This window comes from Saccharomyces mikatae, assembly GCF_947241705.1.
Source record: "Saccharomyces mikatae IFO 1815 strain IFO1815 genome assembly, chromosome: 15".
Taxonomy (NCBI): domain Eukaryota; kingdom Fungi; phylum Ascomycota; class Saccharomycetes; order Saccharomycetales; family Saccharomycetaceae; genus Saccharomyces; species Saccharomyces mikatae.
Genome location: NC_079270.1, coordinates 885,916 through 904,848, shown reverse-complemented (window position 1 = coordinate 904,848; position 18,933 = coordinate 885,916). Strand labels below are relative to the sequence as shown.

General features: G+C 37.0%; 9 protein-coding genes across 9 annotated transcripts; 7 read left to right on the top strand and 2 right to left on the bottom strand.

The window, feature by feature from the left end:
* Positions 1-239: 239 nt before the first annotated feature.
* On the bottom strand, positions 240-2,342 carry FAA1 (long-chain fatty acid-CoA ligase FAA1; the record flags this gene model as incomplete). Its single annotated transcript, XM_056225951.1, has 1 exon — positions 240-2,342. One exon carries the CDS (start codon positions 2,340-2,342, stop codon positions 240-242), a length of 2,103 nt encoding a protein of 700 aa, XP_056079718.1.
* Positions 2,343-3,923: 1,581 nt separating this feature from the next.
* Positions 3,924-5,261, top strand: COT1 (metal cation transporter COT1; the record flags this gene model as incomplete). Its single annotated transcript, XM_056225950.1, has 1 exon — positions 3,924-5,261. One exon carries the CDS (start codon positions 3,924-3,926, stop codon positions 5,259-5,261), a length of 1,338 nt encoding a protein of 445 aa, XP_056079717.1.
* Positions 5,262-5,702: 441 nt separating this feature from the next.
* Positions 5,703-6,722, bottom strand: SFG1 (Sfg1p; the record flags this gene model as incomplete). Its single annotated transcript, XM_056225949.1, has 1 exon — positions 5,703-6,722. One exon carries the CDS (start codon positions 6,720-6,722, stop codon positions 5,703-5,705), a length of 1,020 nt encoding a protein of 339 aa, XP_056079716.1.
* A 1,839-nt stretch (positions 6,723-8,561) lies between these two features.
* Positions 8,562-9,581, top strand: SPS4 (Sps4p; the record flags this gene model as incomplete). The annotated part of the gene is made up of 1 exon (XM_056225948.1): positions 8,562-9,581. The coding sequence occupies one exon, from the start codon at positions 8,562-8,564 to the stop codon at positions 9,579-9,581; it is 1,020 nt and encodes a 339-aa protein (XP_056079715.1).
* A 1,182-nt stretch (positions 9,582-10,763) lies between these two features.
* On the top strand, positions 10,764-11,204 carry RPL20B (60S ribosomal protein eL20; the record flags this gene model as incomplete). The annotated part of the gene is made up of 1 exon (XM_056225947.1): positions 10,764-11,204. The coding sequence occupies one exon, from the start codon at positions 10,764-10,766 to the stop codon at positions 11,202-11,204; it is 441 nt and encodes a 146-aa protein (XP_056079714.1).
* A 323-nt stretch (positions 11,205-11,527) lies between these two features.
* DGK1 (diacylglycerol kinase) lies at positions 11,528-12,400 on the top strand (the record flags this gene model as incomplete). Its single annotated transcript, XM_056225946.1, has 1 exon — positions 11,528-12,400. One exon carries the CDS (start codon positions 11,528-11,530, stop codon positions 12,398-12,400), a length of 873 nt encoding a protein of 290 aa, XP_056079713.1.
* Positions 12,401-13,103: 703 nt separating this feature from the next.
* NOP58 (RNA-processing protein NOP58) lies at positions 13,104-14,654 on the top strand (the record flags this gene model as incomplete). Its single annotated transcript, XM_056225945.1, has 1 exon — positions 13,104-14,654. The coding sequence occupies one exon, from the start codon at positions 13,104-13,106 to the stop codon at positions 14,652-14,654; it is 1,551 nt and encodes a 516-aa protein (XP_056079712.1).
* A 440-nt stretch (positions 14,655-15,094) lies between these two features.
* On the top strand, positions 15,095-16,864 carry SNU66 (U4/U6-U5 snRNP complex subunit SNU66; the record flags this gene model as incomplete). The annotated part of the gene is made up of 1 exon (XM_056225944.1): positions 15,095-16,864. One exon carries the CDS (start codon positions 15,095-15,097, stop codon positions 16,862-16,864), a length of 1,770 nt encoding a protein of 589 aa, XP_056079711.1.
* A 532-nt stretch (positions 16,865-17,396) lies between these two features.
* Positions 17,397-18,758, top strand: SLY41 (Sly41p; the record flags this gene model as incomplete). The annotated part of the gene is made up of 1 exon (XM_056225943.1): positions 17,397-18,758. The coding sequence occupies one exon, from the start codon at positions 17,397-17,399 to the stop codon at positions 18,756-18,758; it is 1,362 nt and encodes a 453-aa protein (XP_056079710.1).
* Between the last annotated feature and the right edge of the window lie 175 nt (positions 18,759-18,933).

The following is an 18,933-nucleotide window of genomic DNA, read 5'->3' as shown; positions in this document are numbered from 1 at the left end:
ATGATGAAATGTACATTTTTCATCGTGATCATGAGTATATCTAATATATGCTATGGTTAATATGATGAAACAAACTACAAACATATGTAAAATGAGATGATACGACCAGCAGAAAAAGGCAACAACATTAAAACAAGGTAACCTTTGCATTCTATTACATTATAGTTAGCGGTTTTAAAGCAGAAGATAAAATGCGTTCCTAGCGTAGTGAGGGTTGCCGCCATGGCAAAGTCGCTTAATTAAGAAGAACCATAGACGGCGTCGACTTTGTCTTTGACGGCATTCAAAATCTCCTTCCTTTTCAATTTCTGAGCGGATGTAACATAACCGTTTTGTGGGGTCCATTCGCCGTCAAAGAACACTATACCTGCTAGTAATTCAATACCGACTAAGCCTTGGTCTTTACCTGTCTTCAACAGATCAGAATAAACAGCTTTAACCAATTTTGAATCCTGCAAGTAATTCTCAATGTTAATTGAACTATCACTCCGTTCCATGATTCCCAATTTTTTGGCCAATTTTGTTAATGGAGCATGATTTGGCACAATGATACCGACCGGCTTAGTTTTGGATTGGTCAGCGTAAACGCAAATGTTAGCAACGTATTCGTTGGATCTGTAAACGGATTCTAGTTTTTCAAGAGCAATATATTCACCGTTCATTGTCTTCACCAAATTTTTCTTTCTGTCAATAATTTTCAAGTGGCCATTTGCTTCCCATTCACCGATATCACCAGTCTTGAACCAGCCATCGCTGGTTAAAGCTTGAGAAGTTTCCTTTTCGTTTTTATAGTATTCCGGTGTGACATTGGCACCTTTGATCCAGACTTCACCCTGGTTGTTCTTAGCAAAATAGCCTAATTCTTCAACATCTATTAACTTGACTGTGACACATCCAGTCAAATCACCTGCGACGCCCAGTTCGAAATGGGCAGGATTCAAGATAGTAGTGCTAGCACATGTTTCGGTTAAACCATAACCGATCAACATGGGGCAAATCAAATTGGAAATGAACTCCTGAGCGTCCCGACTAATCGGAGAACCACCGTTTAACAAATACCGCAATTGTCCACCTGTGGCAGTTCTGATTTTCTTGAAAATCAAATTACCCAAGATGCCGCCGCCGGGAATGTGGAAACGATGCATGTTCAACTTTGTATTATAAGTAGTCCAAAAGATTTTCTTAGTGAGGAAGGGTAGATTATCAATTTGGTTTAGAATTCCTTTTCTTACTGTTTCCCAAACAGCAGCAACACCAACCATAATAGTGGGTTTGAACTCTTGCAAATCACCCTGACAATTTCTCACGGAACTGTTGGTCAAAGTTTTTACGGTGGCATAACCAATGCAGGCACCCCAGTAAAAGGATAATAACTCGAATACTAATTCAAAAATGTGGGCAAGTGGCAAAAAGCAAATAACACGATCTGTATTTCCCACAAATTTTAAAACATTCAAACTTGCACCTCCAACACCTGCAACAATATTTGAATGCTTCAGGACTACACCCTTTGGTTCACCTGTAGAACCTGAAGTGTACATAATGCAGCAAAGATCATCACTACTAGGCGGATGAACATCGATCTCGTTACGAGAGTCTTCACCTAGTTTCAGGATTTCTTCGAAGCTGAAGGTCTTAATATCAGGTCTAGCCTCTTTGATCTTATCGATAGCATCATGGGCAGATTGATAGATCTTACCACTTTGCCTCTTGTCTGCAGGGTCGATGGAATCGAAGTGAATTATGAATTTTACATCCTGAGCGGCTTGTACTGGCTTGATTAAAGTTGAAAGTAAAGAGTTATCTGTAAAGATGGCGTTAGAGCCGGTTTGCACTAGCGAATGAATCAGTCCTTTCTCACCCAAGGTGTCATAAGCAGTAACAACAGGAATACCCTGCGACTGTGCGCCCAGGAACATCTTCATCCATTTGTGGGAAGTTGCGGCATAAAGATGTAATTTATCGTCATCATTAGGCTTCAACCCCATTTTCACCAGCCCACGACCAACATCGTGCATGATATCCGTCAATTGGTCGAAGGAGTTATAACTGTAATGAGATAGTTCATAATACATCCATTTTTTCTCTACAGAAGTCTCCTTACCATCAACTTTTTTCACAACAGATTTGGACTCTTCGTGAATTTCCTTAACATCCCTCCAGCCCATGGCATTGAAATTTTTGTTCTTCTGGAAGCACTCCAGAGCAAACTCATAAACCGTGGAACACTTAGTGTTAGGCGGTCTGACCATTGGCTTCTCGCTACATTGATAATTTCTTCTTGGAGCAGTTTCATGTTCATTGGCCGCTTTCCCAACTGGGACAGTATATTGAGCAACCATATTGTTGTCTTTTTTAGTGTTTTTGTTTGTCTTGTTCTTTATTTTATCTTTACCAATAACAAGACCTTTTGAGCTTATTAAATATATTACAATGGTTCCAGGATAAGTGAGGGGCAAAAAGAAAAAAAGAGAAAATAAGGCGGTTAAAGCCTCTCATTTAAAGGCAGCGAAGAAGATCTCCAAATATTTCCCTTGTATATCGATAATACGATATCCGCGAAAGAAACCGAAAAGGAACCAAAAAAGGAACCAAAAAAAGCAAAAAAAAAAAAAACACGCGCCAAGGCAACGTATGTCTGTTACCCTGTGCACACCACCTCTTCCATCTCTTATGCGGTGGATGGGTGCTCTTTTATTCAGTATCAAGTGATGTTATATTTACTATGTTTATGAATTCTGACATGACGATCATCATGATCCTGTCACAGCGTTATAGACTTAACTATTGTCCCTGTCATTTTCCTTATAAAAGATGACATCCAAGCCCCCTTCCCTCATTCTTCTTTCAAGTAGTTTTCTCCTCCGCGGTTAACGCGGCTTGATCATTTGTCGGGAAAACCCTGCGTGCTAAAGGATACAGCCGGTGTTATCGGATGTATCAATGGTGCCTGGCTTCTTTTCACAGTGAGCTGCAGGGAAGGCATATTGACCGGTCTTGTGCAACGAAGTGACGTGTATGAAAACCTCGGTGACGTACTCTTATTCTGTGCACAAAAGCGTTGACCAGAAAGACCCTCTCCCCTTACAAATGTGACTTCTTTTTTTTATAGCAACATTTATCAAGATATTTCATTTTTAGTTTCCGCTTTTTTCCGTGTCTGATCTTCGTTCCTACTCCCGGCCGAGTTAATGCTGCTGTTGGGAACAAAAATATAAATAAATGCTTTAGTAGGTTTACAGTTCAATACCTCCCTATATTAAAACGAATAGGTTTGTTATAGGGTAGCTGAGTTTATATACGTTACAGCGAATTTCAACACTTCGCCTTTTTTTTTACTGCATAGAGCCTAGTTGTTAATTAATAGTGGTTTTATTTTTCGTTTTAGTTATATTATCCGTATGGCTTTGTCAACGTACACAGTTTTCTTGGTTAACATAGATAAAACATGTGATCACAACATATTGCAAGAAAGAGAAGCAAAGTGTGGAGAGACCGCCGCTTGAAAATTCTACGATTTAACTGGACCTTCTCCTGTGCTTGCTATAATCTATTTTCACTACAATGAGTCTCATTGCCTCATATTGGTGGTTCTTAAGCGCACATCCCACGGCCGCCAGCCAACAGTCGTATATCTCTTAAAGTAGTCAGCTTGGTCCTGAAAAAAGGAAATGTGGGTGTATATACTCACATCCGCCTACCCGCTTTCAGTAGCGAATTTTCATGTTCAAGGCAAAGGCAATATGCTGACGATCCACATAAAGCAGGAAGGCCAAATCGAATCTCTAAACAATAGAGGGAATACGTTATCTTATATATTCCCAAGCGATTGCTCAGTGAGATTTTTTGGTTTATTGTAGTACACGAATTCATTCTTTTCTATCAATAATATTGCATACCAGGCACGGAAGGATCGAGAAGAAATGAAATTTGGAAGCAAAGAAATAAGGATTATATCCTTGCTGCTGCTGGATACAGTTTTTTTTGTGATAGAGATAACTACCGGGTACATTTCCCACTCTCTGGCCTTGATTGCCGACTCATTCCATATGCTGAACGATATAATTTCTCTTGTGGTTGCCCTTTGGGCGGTGAATGTTGCCAAAAACAAAAACCCAGATTCAACGTATACTTATGGTTGGAAAAGGGCTGAGATTTTAGGTGCTTTGATTAACTCCATCTTTTTAATTGCCTTATGTGTCTCTATTCTGATTGAAGCGCTACAAAGAATTGTTGCCCCTCCCGTAATTGAAAATCCTAAATTAGTCCTATATGTGGGCATTGCAGGGTTGATATCGAACTGCGCTGGCCTTTTCCTATTTCACGATCATGGTCAAATGCATGGGCATGGGCATGGTCATTCCCATGGCGATCTCTTTCCTGACAGAGAGATTCATATGCCATCGTCCCACACACATACTCATGCGCATGATGACGGAATAGGGGCCACCTCACCTATGGATAGTACGGACAATATTGACGAGATTATGCCTAATACCATAGTGAATAATTTCATGAATGAAAACACTAGGCTGTTGACGCCAGAAGATACATCGAAGACGCCAACATACTCAGCATCCAGTCATACTATCACCAGCGGCGGCAATAATGAACAATATAAGAAAAGCAAGAGATCCTTAAACATGCATGGCGTGTTCCTACATGTTTTGGGTGATGCTCTTGGTAACATTGGTGTTGTATTATCAGCTTTTTTCATTTGGAAAACCGACTATTCTTGGAAGTATTATACAGATCCACTTGTCTCATTGGTAATTACTGGTATAATATTTTCCTCTGCACTCCCTCTATCGTGTAGGGCTTCCAAAATCTTGTTGCAGGCGACACCTTCTACTTTATCTGGGGATCAAGTGGAAAAAGATCTTTTACAGATACCAGGGGTCGTAGCCATTCATGACTTTCATATTTGGAATTTAACGGAGTCCATTTACATCGCATCTTTGCATATTCAACTCGATATTACACCTGACCAGTTTACCGACCTGGCAAAATTAGTCAGAGCAAAACTTCATCATTATGGCATCCACTCCGCTACGTTGCAACCTGAGTTTACGAGTAGGGAAGTCAGTTCGACCGAAAGAGCTGCACATATTGGAACTACTGCAGGCTCTCAAGATGACCATCCACACATTGCTTCTCTATCATTAAGGCCGAGGACATGCGGCACCACTATTTCAGGATCTACTTGTCTCATCGATGATGCTGCCAATTGCAATACCGATGACTGCTTAGATGGCCATTGAGCGCTCTACGTTGAAAATTGTGAAAAATGAATACTTTTTAAAAGATCGTTATACGATGTATATATATACAATCGTCTATAATGTTTTATATAATGTTTATCATAAATTTTAATACAATAAGAAGTGTAGGATATAATTCAAAGAAAAAGAAAAGCAAACAGGTAATGATAATAATAATAATAATAATAATAATAATAATAACAACAACAGTAACGTTAACAGCAATAATTTAATAATGATGTTCTTGCAATACAACAAAAAATGGAAAGGAAAAATAATGATTGGTGCTTGGCTTTCTTACGATTACTCCAACTTCAAAAAAAGAATACAACATTCATCACAAAATGCCTGAAATTTTTTTCATTTAATTTAAAAGACCAGTTATTAACAAAAAACAACTCCCTTGATTGGAATACAATATATAGGGATAGAAGGCCCGAACTATTGTTCTAAAACTTTTGCCCACTGAACTTTTTTATAGTCCTTACTATTCTCTGGCGTAGGCTCTTCACATCTTTTCAATTGGAATTTATAGCCTCTTATTACCGCTGCATCAGGAAGGTTGTCTTCTTCATTATCTTCATCTTCGTCAGAGTTACCAGCTTGTCCATAAATTTGATCTTTAAGCTTTTTATATTTTTCTTTAATTGAAGAATTTACCGGAATCGTAAGCTTTTCCCAGGTACTAGAAATTGCTGGTAATTTATTTTCTTCATTGCTCAACGTAGAATTTATTTCGGTGGCAAAAATGGTAGCATCATTTAGCGAACCTCGCGAGGAACTGACTATGAGATTAAGAGATTTAGCTGGCATCGTTAGAATTGATTTTTTGGGCTTCAATAAGCGGTGAGAGGGTTCATACCTTGTTGGTTTGAAAACCGATCTACCAACTGGAGATAAACTTTTTTTCATTTTAGGTAGTAATAGTGGCATGTCATTGCCAGATTTTGGTGGACTCATGGGAAACGAAGAATGAATCATTCGATGGAGCTCCAATGCTTCTTTATTAACAAGAGGTTTACAATTCCAGACAAATGAATCAACACCAAAAGGATCTAAAGAATCGAGCTTTTCAACATCAGGTGAAGTGGAGTTTATTGAAGAAATATCACTTAATGGACTAACTAATTCATGTTCTGAGAAGCAATCGTTATCAAAACTCAACCCAGGACTAATAATATTGCAGTAATCAGTATGTCCTTCAGTCATGAAAGGATTAGTTATTTGATCTCGATTTTTCTTTGTTGACACGCTGAGAGTTTGGGCCTTGACATTTCTTGAACTTGTTTTAAATTTAGCTTGATATATACGAAACCGTTTGGAAGGTGTAATATCTTCTGTTGTGAAATCTGGGGAGTATTTACTTTTTTTACTTGGTGTACATGGTATTATAAGCCCAATGTTTTTTTTTGATTTCGGTGTTCGCAACATAAATGTCTCTGAAGGTTGTATCTCATCCATTTTTCTGAAAAATTTCTTTAGTTCTATATTCTTTTTTCAATCAATTATACATATCCGCAGGATAACTAATCAACTAAACGCACTATAGTTCCAAATATAGATGAAAAATGGAAGGCACAAAGAAATGTTGCGTTTAAATAACACTTCGCTTGATTTCCCTCGTAGAATGCTAAAAAAGCGCCCCAACTTAAATCATCAAGAATGTTTCCGCTTTAAAAGTAAACTGTAAACAGTATCGAATGACATTTACGGCAACGGGCTTAAAATTAAGATTTTCCTATCGAAATGGGCATGCACCTATCGTTTACTTAAGCAAGGCTATATATCGTTATACAACGTAGTTTTAGTGTGTTGTCAGCTCTCTTGTTTACCAATCCGCACTAAGAGATACTCGCAGGTAAAAAAAAGTTTGAGGCTCGATTAGAATAACCATGGGATTTTCCATGCATTGTAATCGCGTATAACGGCGTGACAAGTTAAACTTCAGAATTTCTTGTCCACAATTTCTTCGAATCAACCTGTCATACTCCTTTGTTTCAAGGTTTAAGCCATTAAAGTTTAATCTCGAAATTGGCTTGAATCTTGAAAAAATATGATTGTTGTTATTTTTGCATACTCCCGTGGTTCGCATTTCCGAATCGGGTTCAGTGTCTCGATGTTTTCCTTTACTTCCCCTTTCGGATGTTTACATAACTAGGATTTCTTGTTTACCTTTGTCCTAACTGGGCGATATATGGATCCCAAGCAAAAATGAACAAAAACGAGAAGGACAAAAAAGGGCTGGATGAGAGTGTATATGTGTCGCAACGCGATCTCAATAACGGACTACTGCAACAAAGGCCTCTAGAAGAAATGCTCCGGGATCTTAAAAGGTCATGTTTTCTCAGTAGAGTTCGTAGTATACAATAATTAGCTATTATCAGAGACCAACTACTGCCGCGTAGTGGCCTTACTTTAAAGCCTGCGTAGTAACTCAATGCATTCTCTTGATGTTTATCCCCCAATTCTGTTGCTATGAAAACAATTGTACTTATAATAAGGAGCGCGCAAAAACCACGTAGTTACTCTTTTGGACAATACAGCACACTTGAGATAACACTTTGTAAAATTTACTCATTGGTGGAATGATAAATAGGTTACATTTAGTAGCAGCGGAGAATTAGCTTCAATATTAGGTAAAGAAAATCTAGAGAGTTTCGAGAAGAGATAGCTATTCGTCGTTCTTTTTTCTGGTTTTACAACTGAAAGTTAAATGGAAAATGTAATAGTTTTTGGATTTCTTTTACTCAAGGAAATTTACCTGAATTAAAGAAAAGCAATCTATTATATTGGTGTCATTGGTTACTTCCGTTTAAGAGCTTCTGAACACAATTAACCATTATTTTTCCTCGTAGCAAACGCAACATATAAATAGATGTGTTAGCCATAAAATGAAAAGAAAAAGAAAAATTTCACTACAGAAGGTTACTTTTCAATGTTATACCGGTATTTTACAACTCCACAATCACAAAAAGCAGAATTTAGTCATACAACAACATTTCTTTATACAGTTGCTAAAACATGGATGTGCTCCACATTGGTCTTCCTTTTCCCGTTCCTGCAGTAGCGTCAGACGGTCTGCTCTGCAAATTATCGCCGACTGCGCGCGACACAAAAACATTTCATGGTCATTTAACCACTATTTTTGAAACTATAAATTGGTAAGAAGTGTTTACTCCTTGACTCTTCATAGTACACTTTCGAATTAACTTCTTACTTCTTTCGTTTTCTAGTAAAAGTAACAAGAACATAAAAAATTGTTTTTGCTGCACTGATTTCACATAACATATATTAACAAACATGTCAACAGATTTAAATATAGTAAAGGTCACAAAACCACAGGAAAAAAGTGAACATTTCATACACAAAAACTCAAACATATGCAATGAAACTGTACAGCCACATACAGAAGAGGAACAAGCTACTGAGAATATTCCCGAGAGCCATACTCGCGATGCAAATAAACAGGCGGCTAGCAGGGGTCGACTAAACTTCAAGACAGTAGATCATGTTGGAGCTTATCCACTAATACAAGAAACAGAAGAAATTGCTAATAAGGTGGCTATCACGAGAATTATTTTATCACAAACAAAGCCCAGAATACAAAAGGTGATAATATCAAGACCTGTTCAAACTGTGGCGCCAGTAATCAATTTTTTTGACAAAGTAGCCAATTCAACATTAAATACTATGGAACGTGTTGTTCCTTCCTTAAAAACAAAGACATATCAAAGACTAGGTGAAGAAATTGCACTACCCTATACCATGTCGAAAAAGTATGGAAAACTGTTTAAGGATACGACTACAAGAAATGGAAACACCTATATTTACCAACCTGTCCATGGAAGGTTGGTAAGATTTAGGAAGTACTATAATGAAAAATTCATAGACACAAAAGGCAAACCTTTGGTCAGAGGGCAGCTTGACCCCGTTTTATTACCAGTCAACAATGCGTTTGAAAAGGCAACAGTAAAATATTTACCCAAAGGCCAAAAGGTTCCAAATGATACCTTTTGCTGTGAGTTTAATAGATGTTTAGCCCTAGATTACAATTTCATGACAAGGGCAGTTTCTGCTGCAAGCCATCAAATTGTTGATATTGCAAAACTACCTTTGGTCTATGGATGGCATACAAATACCGTCTATAATAAAAATTTAGACAAACAAGATGACTTGAGAATGAAAAATGTTTTGAAAGGTACTTGGGATACGATAAATGATTTAGAACACGAAATATGGGTTTCTGTTACTGATGGGAGTTTATTCAAATTTTTTGGTAACAAATCGAAGGGAGACGATTTACCACAGTTAATACAGTAAGTTCGCATGAGTAATAATTTTGATGTATCCGAGAATCTTGAACCATCCTTTCCATTTACTGGATAAACGAACTTAATTGATACTATACTATCTATTGAGAGCATTGAAGTTAAATTCACTAATATATATACGCTTGATATAAAAAGGTAGAAAAAAGCCTATTTTCTATAAAAAAAAAGCTTAATAAATAGTTACGAGCTAGATAAAAAATTCAACAAGCAAGCTTATCTGTCATTTGCTATATTGCCAACTATTATGTTTACGTAATAGTAAACGTAAGAAACCCATTTTTTTTCTAAAACAAAACCATTTCGAGACTGAGCATCCGTACATTTCATGTTTTATCATATCATAGGATGTCTGTGTCTTTTCAAATTTTTCTACTGTTCCCACCAGAACCAGTAGGCCGGTGTGCTTAGTTGCCGAGGAAAAAATTATATGCCGCCTATGCAACTGCTTTCTGGACAGGCCATATAGCTAAAGGCAAGGCCCGCCTGGTGTAACATAGTGTCTGTCTAGCGTATTCCCACTTTTTCGCCTGATCCTTTCTAGACTCTTTCCGTTGGAGTTAGTAACGGTACGAACAAGAAACTCTAATAGATAGTTATAACCGTTATTGGAGGCAGCTTATTTCAGAGAATAGCAGAAGAGAACCGTAACAAAGGAATCAAGCAAATAAAAAGTATGTAGCAGAACATATCGTGTAATTATGGAATGAATGAAAACCTAGCTATAGCATATCATGAGATCGAACTAAATGAAGAATATAACTGAAGCCCAAGTACTTGAATCACTGACCAGTCAATCCAAACCAAGATTGTTGCTTCCTGAAATACACTAAGTACTGTATTATTACTACCATATTTTCTCCAGGTTCTGTCAAGGTACCATTCGGCCTTCATATAAAATAGTTGACATCTCAGAAATTTTTGCAAGAAAATTTGAAAAATTCTAGGAACTATTCAAAAATTATACAAGAAGCAATTAAATAGGGACATATTTTGAACATTCATCCCTATTGTGTAGATGCTGTGTGCAGTACAGTATTTTTTTCAAGCATTTGTTTACTAACAAGTAAAATACTACTTTTTTTTGTTTTTATCAGTGGCTCATTTCAAAGAATACCAAGTCATTGGTCGTCGTTTACCAACTGAATCCGTTCCAGAACCAAAGTTGTTCAGAATGAGAATTTTTGCTTCCAATGAAGTTATTGCCAAGTCTCGTTACTGGTACTTCTTGCAAAAATTGCACAAGGTTAAGAAAGCTTCTGGTGAAGTTGTTTCCATCAACCAAATCAATGAAGCTCATCCAACCAAGGTTAAGAACTTCGGTGTCTGGGTTAGATACGATTCTAGATCCGGTACTCACAACATGTACAAGGAAATCAGAGACGTATCCAGAGTTGCCGCTGTCGAGACCTTATACCAAGACATGGCTGCCAGACACAGAGCCAGATTTAGATCTATTCACATCTTGAAGGTTGCTGAAATTGAGAAGACCGCTGATGTCAAGAGACAATACGTTAAGCAATTTTTGACCAAGGATTTGAAGTTCCCATTGCCTCACAGAGTCCAAAAATCTGCCAAGACCTTCTCTTACAAGAGACCATCAACCTTCTACTAAGCCAACAAGATATTTCTACGTTTTTAGTATAATAAAAATTTTGTATAATTCATTTTGTAGATTCTAAGGAAATTTAAAGTATATCCTGTTTCTTCTCTTTACATTATTTCAAATAAGCGTATATATGTGATCTTGTGAATAGTGTCTTCTCAGAATCCAGGGTCCACGGCGGGTAACAGATGGTCAGTTTTTCTGACGCTAATTATAAAACGTAGCGGAGTTTTGAAAGATCTGAATGATGTTGTCGTAAAGGATTTGGACATTGCATCTGCAAAGATTTAGACATTTCCGTACTTCAGGTTCAAGTAGACATTATAGACATTATGGGGACTGAAGATAGCATTACCCTTTCAAATAGCGCACTAGAGCCGCGTACAGATGTCAAGCAAAGGCTGCCTTCCAAAACTCATCAAGGCTCGATAAAAGAAACAAGCCCGGAAAAAGATGAAACTAGTAGTAGCGATGATGATGCACACGTTCCAGTAACAGAAATACACTTGAAATCCCACGAATGGTTTGGCGATTTTATAACAAAACATGAAATTCCCCGTAAGGTTTTTCATTCTTCCATTGGTTTTATTACACTGTACCTGTATACTCAAGGCATCAATTATAAAAATGTTTTATGGCCGTTGATATATGCCTTCATCATACTGTTTGTTTTGGATTTAATAAGATTAAACTGGTCATTTTTCAATATGCTTTACTGTAGGACTGTGGGTGCGCTAATGAGAAAAAAGGAGATCCATACCTACAATGGGGTGTTGTGGTATATTCTTGGGCTGATCTTTTCTTTCAACTTTTTTTCTAAAGACGTTACTTTGATATCATTGTTTCTGCTCAGTTGGTCCGATACAGCCGCCGCAACAATTGGAAGAAAGTATGGTCACTTAACACCTAAATTAGCAAGAAACAAATCTCTTGCGGGTTCAGTAGCCGCATTTGCAGTTGGCGTCATCACATGTTGGGTATTTTATGGGTATTTCGTTCCCAAATATAACTACGTTAACAAGCCTGGTGAGATTGAATGGACTCCAGACACAAGCAGATTAAGTTTGAATACTATATCATTGTTAGGCGGTGTCGTTGCCGCCCTGAGTGAGGGTATCGATTTGTTCAATTGGGATGATAATTTTACTATTCCTGTTTTATCATCACTCTTCATGCATGCGGTAATCAAAGCTTTCAAGAAATAAAAGCATATGTACGAGAAAGTCGTCTGCTTTATATTTTTCACCACCCTGCTCCTGAAACAATAGCTGAATTGCACTATTCCACTTATTTGTATCAAAGGATGCGGTACATTTTCGATCAAGTTTCCGATCTTAGTACAATAACTTTTCCTCTTATTATCATATATCATATTAATAGACTTAGAACCTGTGTAAAATATAGTAGTACTTCCCTTTTTTTACACCATGAGAATCATTTCACAAATTACGGCATTATTTAAACATTTTAATCTAAAAATCTAACGAAAGAATACAAGTGCCTGAAACATTCGCTGTTAAAGCGTGTGCTCGCAGTGTACTTTTCCTGATGAAAAATATTACTCTTCTTATTGTTTTATCTGTGTCACAAAAAACAATAGTAATGAAGATGATTAAAGGCGATCTTACACCATGGCGGAATTCTCGACGTCCTTAGAGAGATATCCATCTTAGCGTAGCAGCTTACATTAGTTTATCTATTGTTACCACCCAGTTCTCTCATTCATTTGACCATCATTGTGTACGATAAGAGAGTGAAAAAGAAAATTGGAAAAATTTTCAACCTCATCGAAAATTTTCAGAAAAGCAAAAAAATATTAATGCTTTCACAAACGTTTCATATATACGTTATATATTCTAAATACTTATCGATATAAAATCAGCAGTACTACCTCAACCTCCGCACACAATGGCTTATGTTTTAACTGAAACTTCAGCTGGTTATGCTCTTTTGAAAGCCTCTGATAAAAAAATCTACAAATCTTCAAGCTTGATTCAAGACTTGGACAGCTCTGACAAAGTCTTGAAAGAATTCAAGATCGCCGCCTTTTCCAAGTTTAACTCTGCAGCTAATGCTTTAGAAGAAGCCAACTCCATTATTGAAGGTAAGGTTTCATCCCAATTAGAAAAGCTTCTAGAAGAAATTAAAAAGGATAAGAAGTCAACCTTGATTGTTAGTGAAACAAAATTGGCAAACGCCATCAACAAGTTGGGATTGAATTTCAATGTTGTTTCCGATGCCGTTACCCTAGACATTTATAGAGCGGTTAAAGAATACTTACCAGAATTACTGCCAGGAATGTCAGACAATGATCTAAGTAAAATGTCTTTGGGTTTAGCTCATTCCATCGGTCGTCATAAGTTAAAGTTTTCTGCTGATAAGGTTGATGTTATGATTATTCAAGCCATTGCTTTATTGGATGATTTAGATAAAGAATTGAACACATATGCCATGAGATGTAAGGAATGGTACGGGTGGCACTTTCCTGAACTAGCTAAGATTGTCACTGATTCTGTCGCTTACGCTAGAATTATTTTAACAATGGGTATTAGATCCAAGGCTTCTGAAACTGATTTGAGTGAGATCTTACCAGAAGAAATCGAAGAACGTGTCAAGACCGCTGCTGAAGTGTCCATGGGTACTGAAATCACTCAAACTGATTTGGACAACATCAACGCCTTAGCTGAACAAATAGTTGAATTTGCTGCTTACAGGGAACAACTTTCCAATTACTTGTCTGCAAGAATGAAGGCTATTGCTCCAAACTTGACTCAACTAGTCGGTGAATTAGTCGGTGCTAGATTAATCGCTCATTCTGGCTCTTTAATTTCTCTGGCCAAGTCGCCAGCTTCAACCATTCAAATATTAGGTGCCGAAAAAGCTTTATTTAGAGCTTTGAAGACGAAGCATGATACACCAAAGTATGGTTTGCTATACCATGCCTCTCTCGTTGGACAAGCTACTGGTAAGAACAAGGGTAAGATTGCAAGGGTTTTAGCTGCGAAGGCCGCTGTCTCATTGCGTTATGATGCTCTAGCTGAAGATAGAGATGATTCCGGTGATATTGGTCTAGAATCAAGAGCCAAAGTAGAAAATAGATTATCCCAATTAGAAGGCAGAGATTTGAGAACTACTCCAAAGGTTGTTCGTGAGGCTAAAAAAGTAGAAATTACAGAAGCTAGAGCCTACAATGCAGACGCTGATACCGCAAAGGCCGCTTCTGATTCTGATTCTGATTCTGATTCTGATGATGAAGAAGAAGAAAAGGAAGAAAAGAAGGACAAAAAGAGAAAGAGAGACGACGATGAAGAAGTCAAGGATTCCAAAAAATCCAAGAAAGAAAAGAAGGAGAAGAAAGAAAAGAAGGAAAAGAAGGAAAAGAAGGAAAAGAAAGATAAGAAGGAAAAGAAAGATAAGAAGGAAAAGAAGTCCAAGAAAGAGAAGAAAGAGAAGAAATAAGGATGCAGTTTGTATTTTAATTATTAGTGACCCCCCCAATGTTCGCTTTTTTTTACCCTCTAGAAGATTTTCTATAATCATCCAATTTTCAATCTATTTCTCATTTCATATTTTTATTCCATAATCTGTAAATTAGTGCTGTACGCCCATATTGAATTGCTTATTATTTTTTTCTAGGTGATATATTTGAAATAGTATACGTAATTTATGTTCACATAGTATAGGTACTTTATACCATTAAAAGTTTTATTTAACCTTTGAAAGTCTACGTACCATTTGTTACGCCTGTAGATATGGTTATAAAGTCCCGCAGGCTTAAAATAGTTCGCGAGCTGAAAAAGATGCTTAAAGAAAATTAAAAGTAAGACGACAAGGTTGTGGATTTACTTTTTTATGGCTTTGATAACACAACTAGTACCGTATTAGCACTTGATTAACTCATGGACAAACAAGAAAGCCTTTCTGTTGCTGAGACAAATAAAATAAGAGAAAAGCTGGGTTTGAAGCCTATTCTAGTGTTTCAAGAAAAAAATGTAGGCAGCAAAGAATCTTTGTCAATCGAAGAGACAAACAAATTAAGGGCTTCCCTTGGCCTGGAGCTTATCCCGTCTCAACAAAATATAAACGTTTCCCACAATAATATGTCTAGTACTGCCAAGGAGAATGCACTTCGAGAGAAGATAACAAAGTTTCAAAATGCTAGCAATCTTCTACGGAAGCCGCGCCTATTTGAAGAAACCGGTTTTAATGAAGGCAGTTCTTGGCTAGAAAACCTTAATGCAATTACTTCAGTAGATGAAGCCAAACCTTCCAGTACGGTGTTGCCACATGAAGATGTGTCAAGGGAAGACGAAGATGTTCATCTGCATGATGTTCAGGTTTCCTATAATATCGACGAACTCAGCACAAAAAAAGATACAATCTTAACTTTGAAAGAAACAAGTATTTTTGATGACGTTGATTCTTCTGATGTATTAGAGAATGAAAAGGCCGCTCAGGAAACTACTGATAGGAAAAAACTACGGTTACGGCAAATGAATAAAGAAAGAAGGCAAAAGAGAATGGAATTACATGTTTCTAGCTTAGATATTGAAGAAGAAGAAATGCATTCGCATGCAAATGCACATTTGATTATTGGAGTAGAGCAAGGGATTATGAAGGTACCAAAACCTACATCTGTCAAACTGCCAGCAGGAAAGGTTAAAGTAAATTTCGACCACGTAAATGATAGTTCAGATGAAAATGGTGGAGACTTCAAATCATTAAAAATAAAGAAACGTAAAATTAAGGATCCAAAATCTTCTAAATCCAGGAAGTTTAAAATTGCTCATAAGATAGAAGGTGTTAAGCTAATAGACGAAGATGAAAATTTATCCTGGATGGACGAAGAACAACCAGTCAGTATAATAAATCTGAGGTCAAATACGAAGGATGAATTGAAAAGCGCAGATCACCTTGCCAGAGAAATTGAAAAAGTGAGGGATGAAAAGAAGCGGCGTGCCGAAGATATATCAAAAATGCGTGGGAACTCCGATAGCCTTATTATTGACGAAAAGGTTACCTTTTTAAACACTTTAGATGCGGGCTTTCTTGAGGGAAATGCTAGCAAGAATGAAGTAAAATTGGATAACGAAGAAAAGAAAAATGTCGGGTATATCACTGGTCAATATTTAAAAAAAGCGAATGACAATTGTGAGCTTTCTGAAATGGTTAATAATAAATCAAAAAATGAGCAGGATAATAAAGTCGCACCAGACTTTTTTTCTGGCCTTGCATCAACATTAGGGGCATTCCGGAAAAAAAGTATTCCTGGCCTAGATAATGTTCGGCCAAAGGTAGCAATAGATGCTAAACAAACCAGTAATATCGAACTACTTCGGAAGAGAGTTCTGAACAAAGAAAGTATGGACTCTAATACTTACATAAATGATGAATCATACAAACTGAACCGATCTGAAGCCAGCGAGGGCCCAGATAATACTACAAGTACTCAGCAGAGTAGGCAAGATCATTATGATCCTGAAATACAACTTATTTACAGAGATGAAAAGGGAAACCAACTGACTACTAAGGAGGCATATAAAAAATTGTCACAAAAATTTCATGGTACAAAGAGCAACAAAAAAAAGAGAGCAAAAATGCAATCTAAAATTGAAGCCAGAAAAAACATCTTTGAGGATGATAGCGTATTAGAACTCGGTAATAGATAAACGAATTAACAAGTTGGAGCTATATTTCGCTTTTACCTTTCGATAGCTACTTACTATTTTTAGTTTGGAATCTGTATGGGCTCTATTGAGTCTTTAAGTCTAGAGAAAGAACCTTGAATTCGGGTATATCCTCTCAAAATATAGTATTATGATGTGAATTTTTAAGCGGCCTTTTGAATAGTGTTTGAATCATAGTCCATTGTGTCATTTTAACACTAATTTTTACCGTTCTCAAGCGATAGAAGTCTGGCGCGGTGATCGAATAAAAAAATTGAAAAAAAAAATTAAAATAAAAACGAAAACGAAAACAAAACAAACAAAAAAAGAGGATGAATTCAATTTCATGCTCAGAAAAAAAAGAACGCTAGACGATATAATCGACAACCTTTAAACACATTCGCTGTATTTCTATATGTACAAAGCTCAGGATAATTTTTTGGGGAAAGTGATTTGAAAATAAAGTATTAATTAAGGCAAGTCTGCAGTTTACTTCTATCCTACGTGAAAAAAGAAACACAATACAGGGCTCAAAATGATTCAAACACAAAGTAGTGCGATTAAACGGCGTAACTCCGTCCATAGAAACCTTTTTGACCCATCGTTGTATCAGATACCAGAACCACCACGTGGGAGTTTCCAACATCAGAAGAATGAATATAGTAGAGAGACATCTGGTCATCGCGTTTTTGAAAAAGGTTATACTAGCTTCAAAAATAGTTTCATACAACTGTTTCCTAGCAGTATACGAGGATACCTACCTGAAGTCGATTTGAGAGTCACTATAATCTGTTTCATATGGTACGTCACATCCTCTATCTCAAGTAACCTGTCCAAGACTATTTTAAGAACTTTTAATCATCCAATAGCCCTCACAGAACTGCAATTTTTTGTCAGTGGTATATTATGTGTCGGTTTTGCTTCTATGGTAAACTTATTTCGACTACCTCGTTTGAAGCATACGAAGTTTTCGAAGGCACTGAATAGTTTCCCTGATGGGATTCTTCCAGAATATTTAGATGGTGATTTCCATAATTCCATTCTGCGTAAGTTTTTGGTTCCGTCAAAACTGGTTTTATTGACTACATTTCCTATGGGAATATTTCAGTTCGTTGGGCATATCACGTCGCATAAGGCAATATCGATGATTCCTGTATCACTAGTACATTCTGTGAAGGCACTCTCCCCGATAATAACCGTTGGATACTATAAGTTTTTTGAACATCGCTATTACAATGCCATGACATATTATACCCTGTTACTTCTAATTTTTGGCGTTATGATTACTTGTTGGTCAACCCATGGCCGTAAGGGGATTTCAGACAAAAGGAGTGGCTCTTTATTTATTGGGTTACTTTTCGCATTCATTTCCATGATTATCTTTGTAACACAGAATATTTTTGCCAAAAGTATCCTAACCATCAGGAGGAGGGTAGGAATACTACCTTCCTCGTCTACAGAGGACGTTACAAAGAAGAAGGAGCTATCCAGTCTGGACAAAACAAGATACTCGCCATTGCAAGTAGATAAGATTACCATATTATTTTACTGCTCGTGCATTGGGTTTTCATTAACCCTATTCCCTTTTTTAACTGGTGAGCTGGTACATGGTGGTAGTGTTATCAATGATTTAACATTAAGAACGATATGTCTTGTAGTGATCCATGGTATAGCACATTTCTTCCAGGCTATGCTTGCTTTCCAGTTGATCGGGTTACTGTCTTCCATTAACTATTCGGTAGCAAACATCATGAAAAGGATCGTCGTCATATCCGTTGCAATTTTTTGGGAAACAAATGTAAACTTCACGCAAATTTTTGGCGTTATCTTGACAATTGCCGGGTTGTACGGTTATGATCAATGGGGGCTTTCCAGAAAGGAAGGCACACAAGCATAAAACGTGACAATTGCATTGTTAAAAGGCAAAACAGTTAGTGTTATAACTTTATATAACTAAAAATCCCGGAGACCCTTTTTTTTTTTTTTGTTATTTCTGTTACTGTTACTAACATATCAGATCGGGTGCCCTTAGTCAACCTGGCCATGAAGGTTTACTTTCAACCAGTATGGCG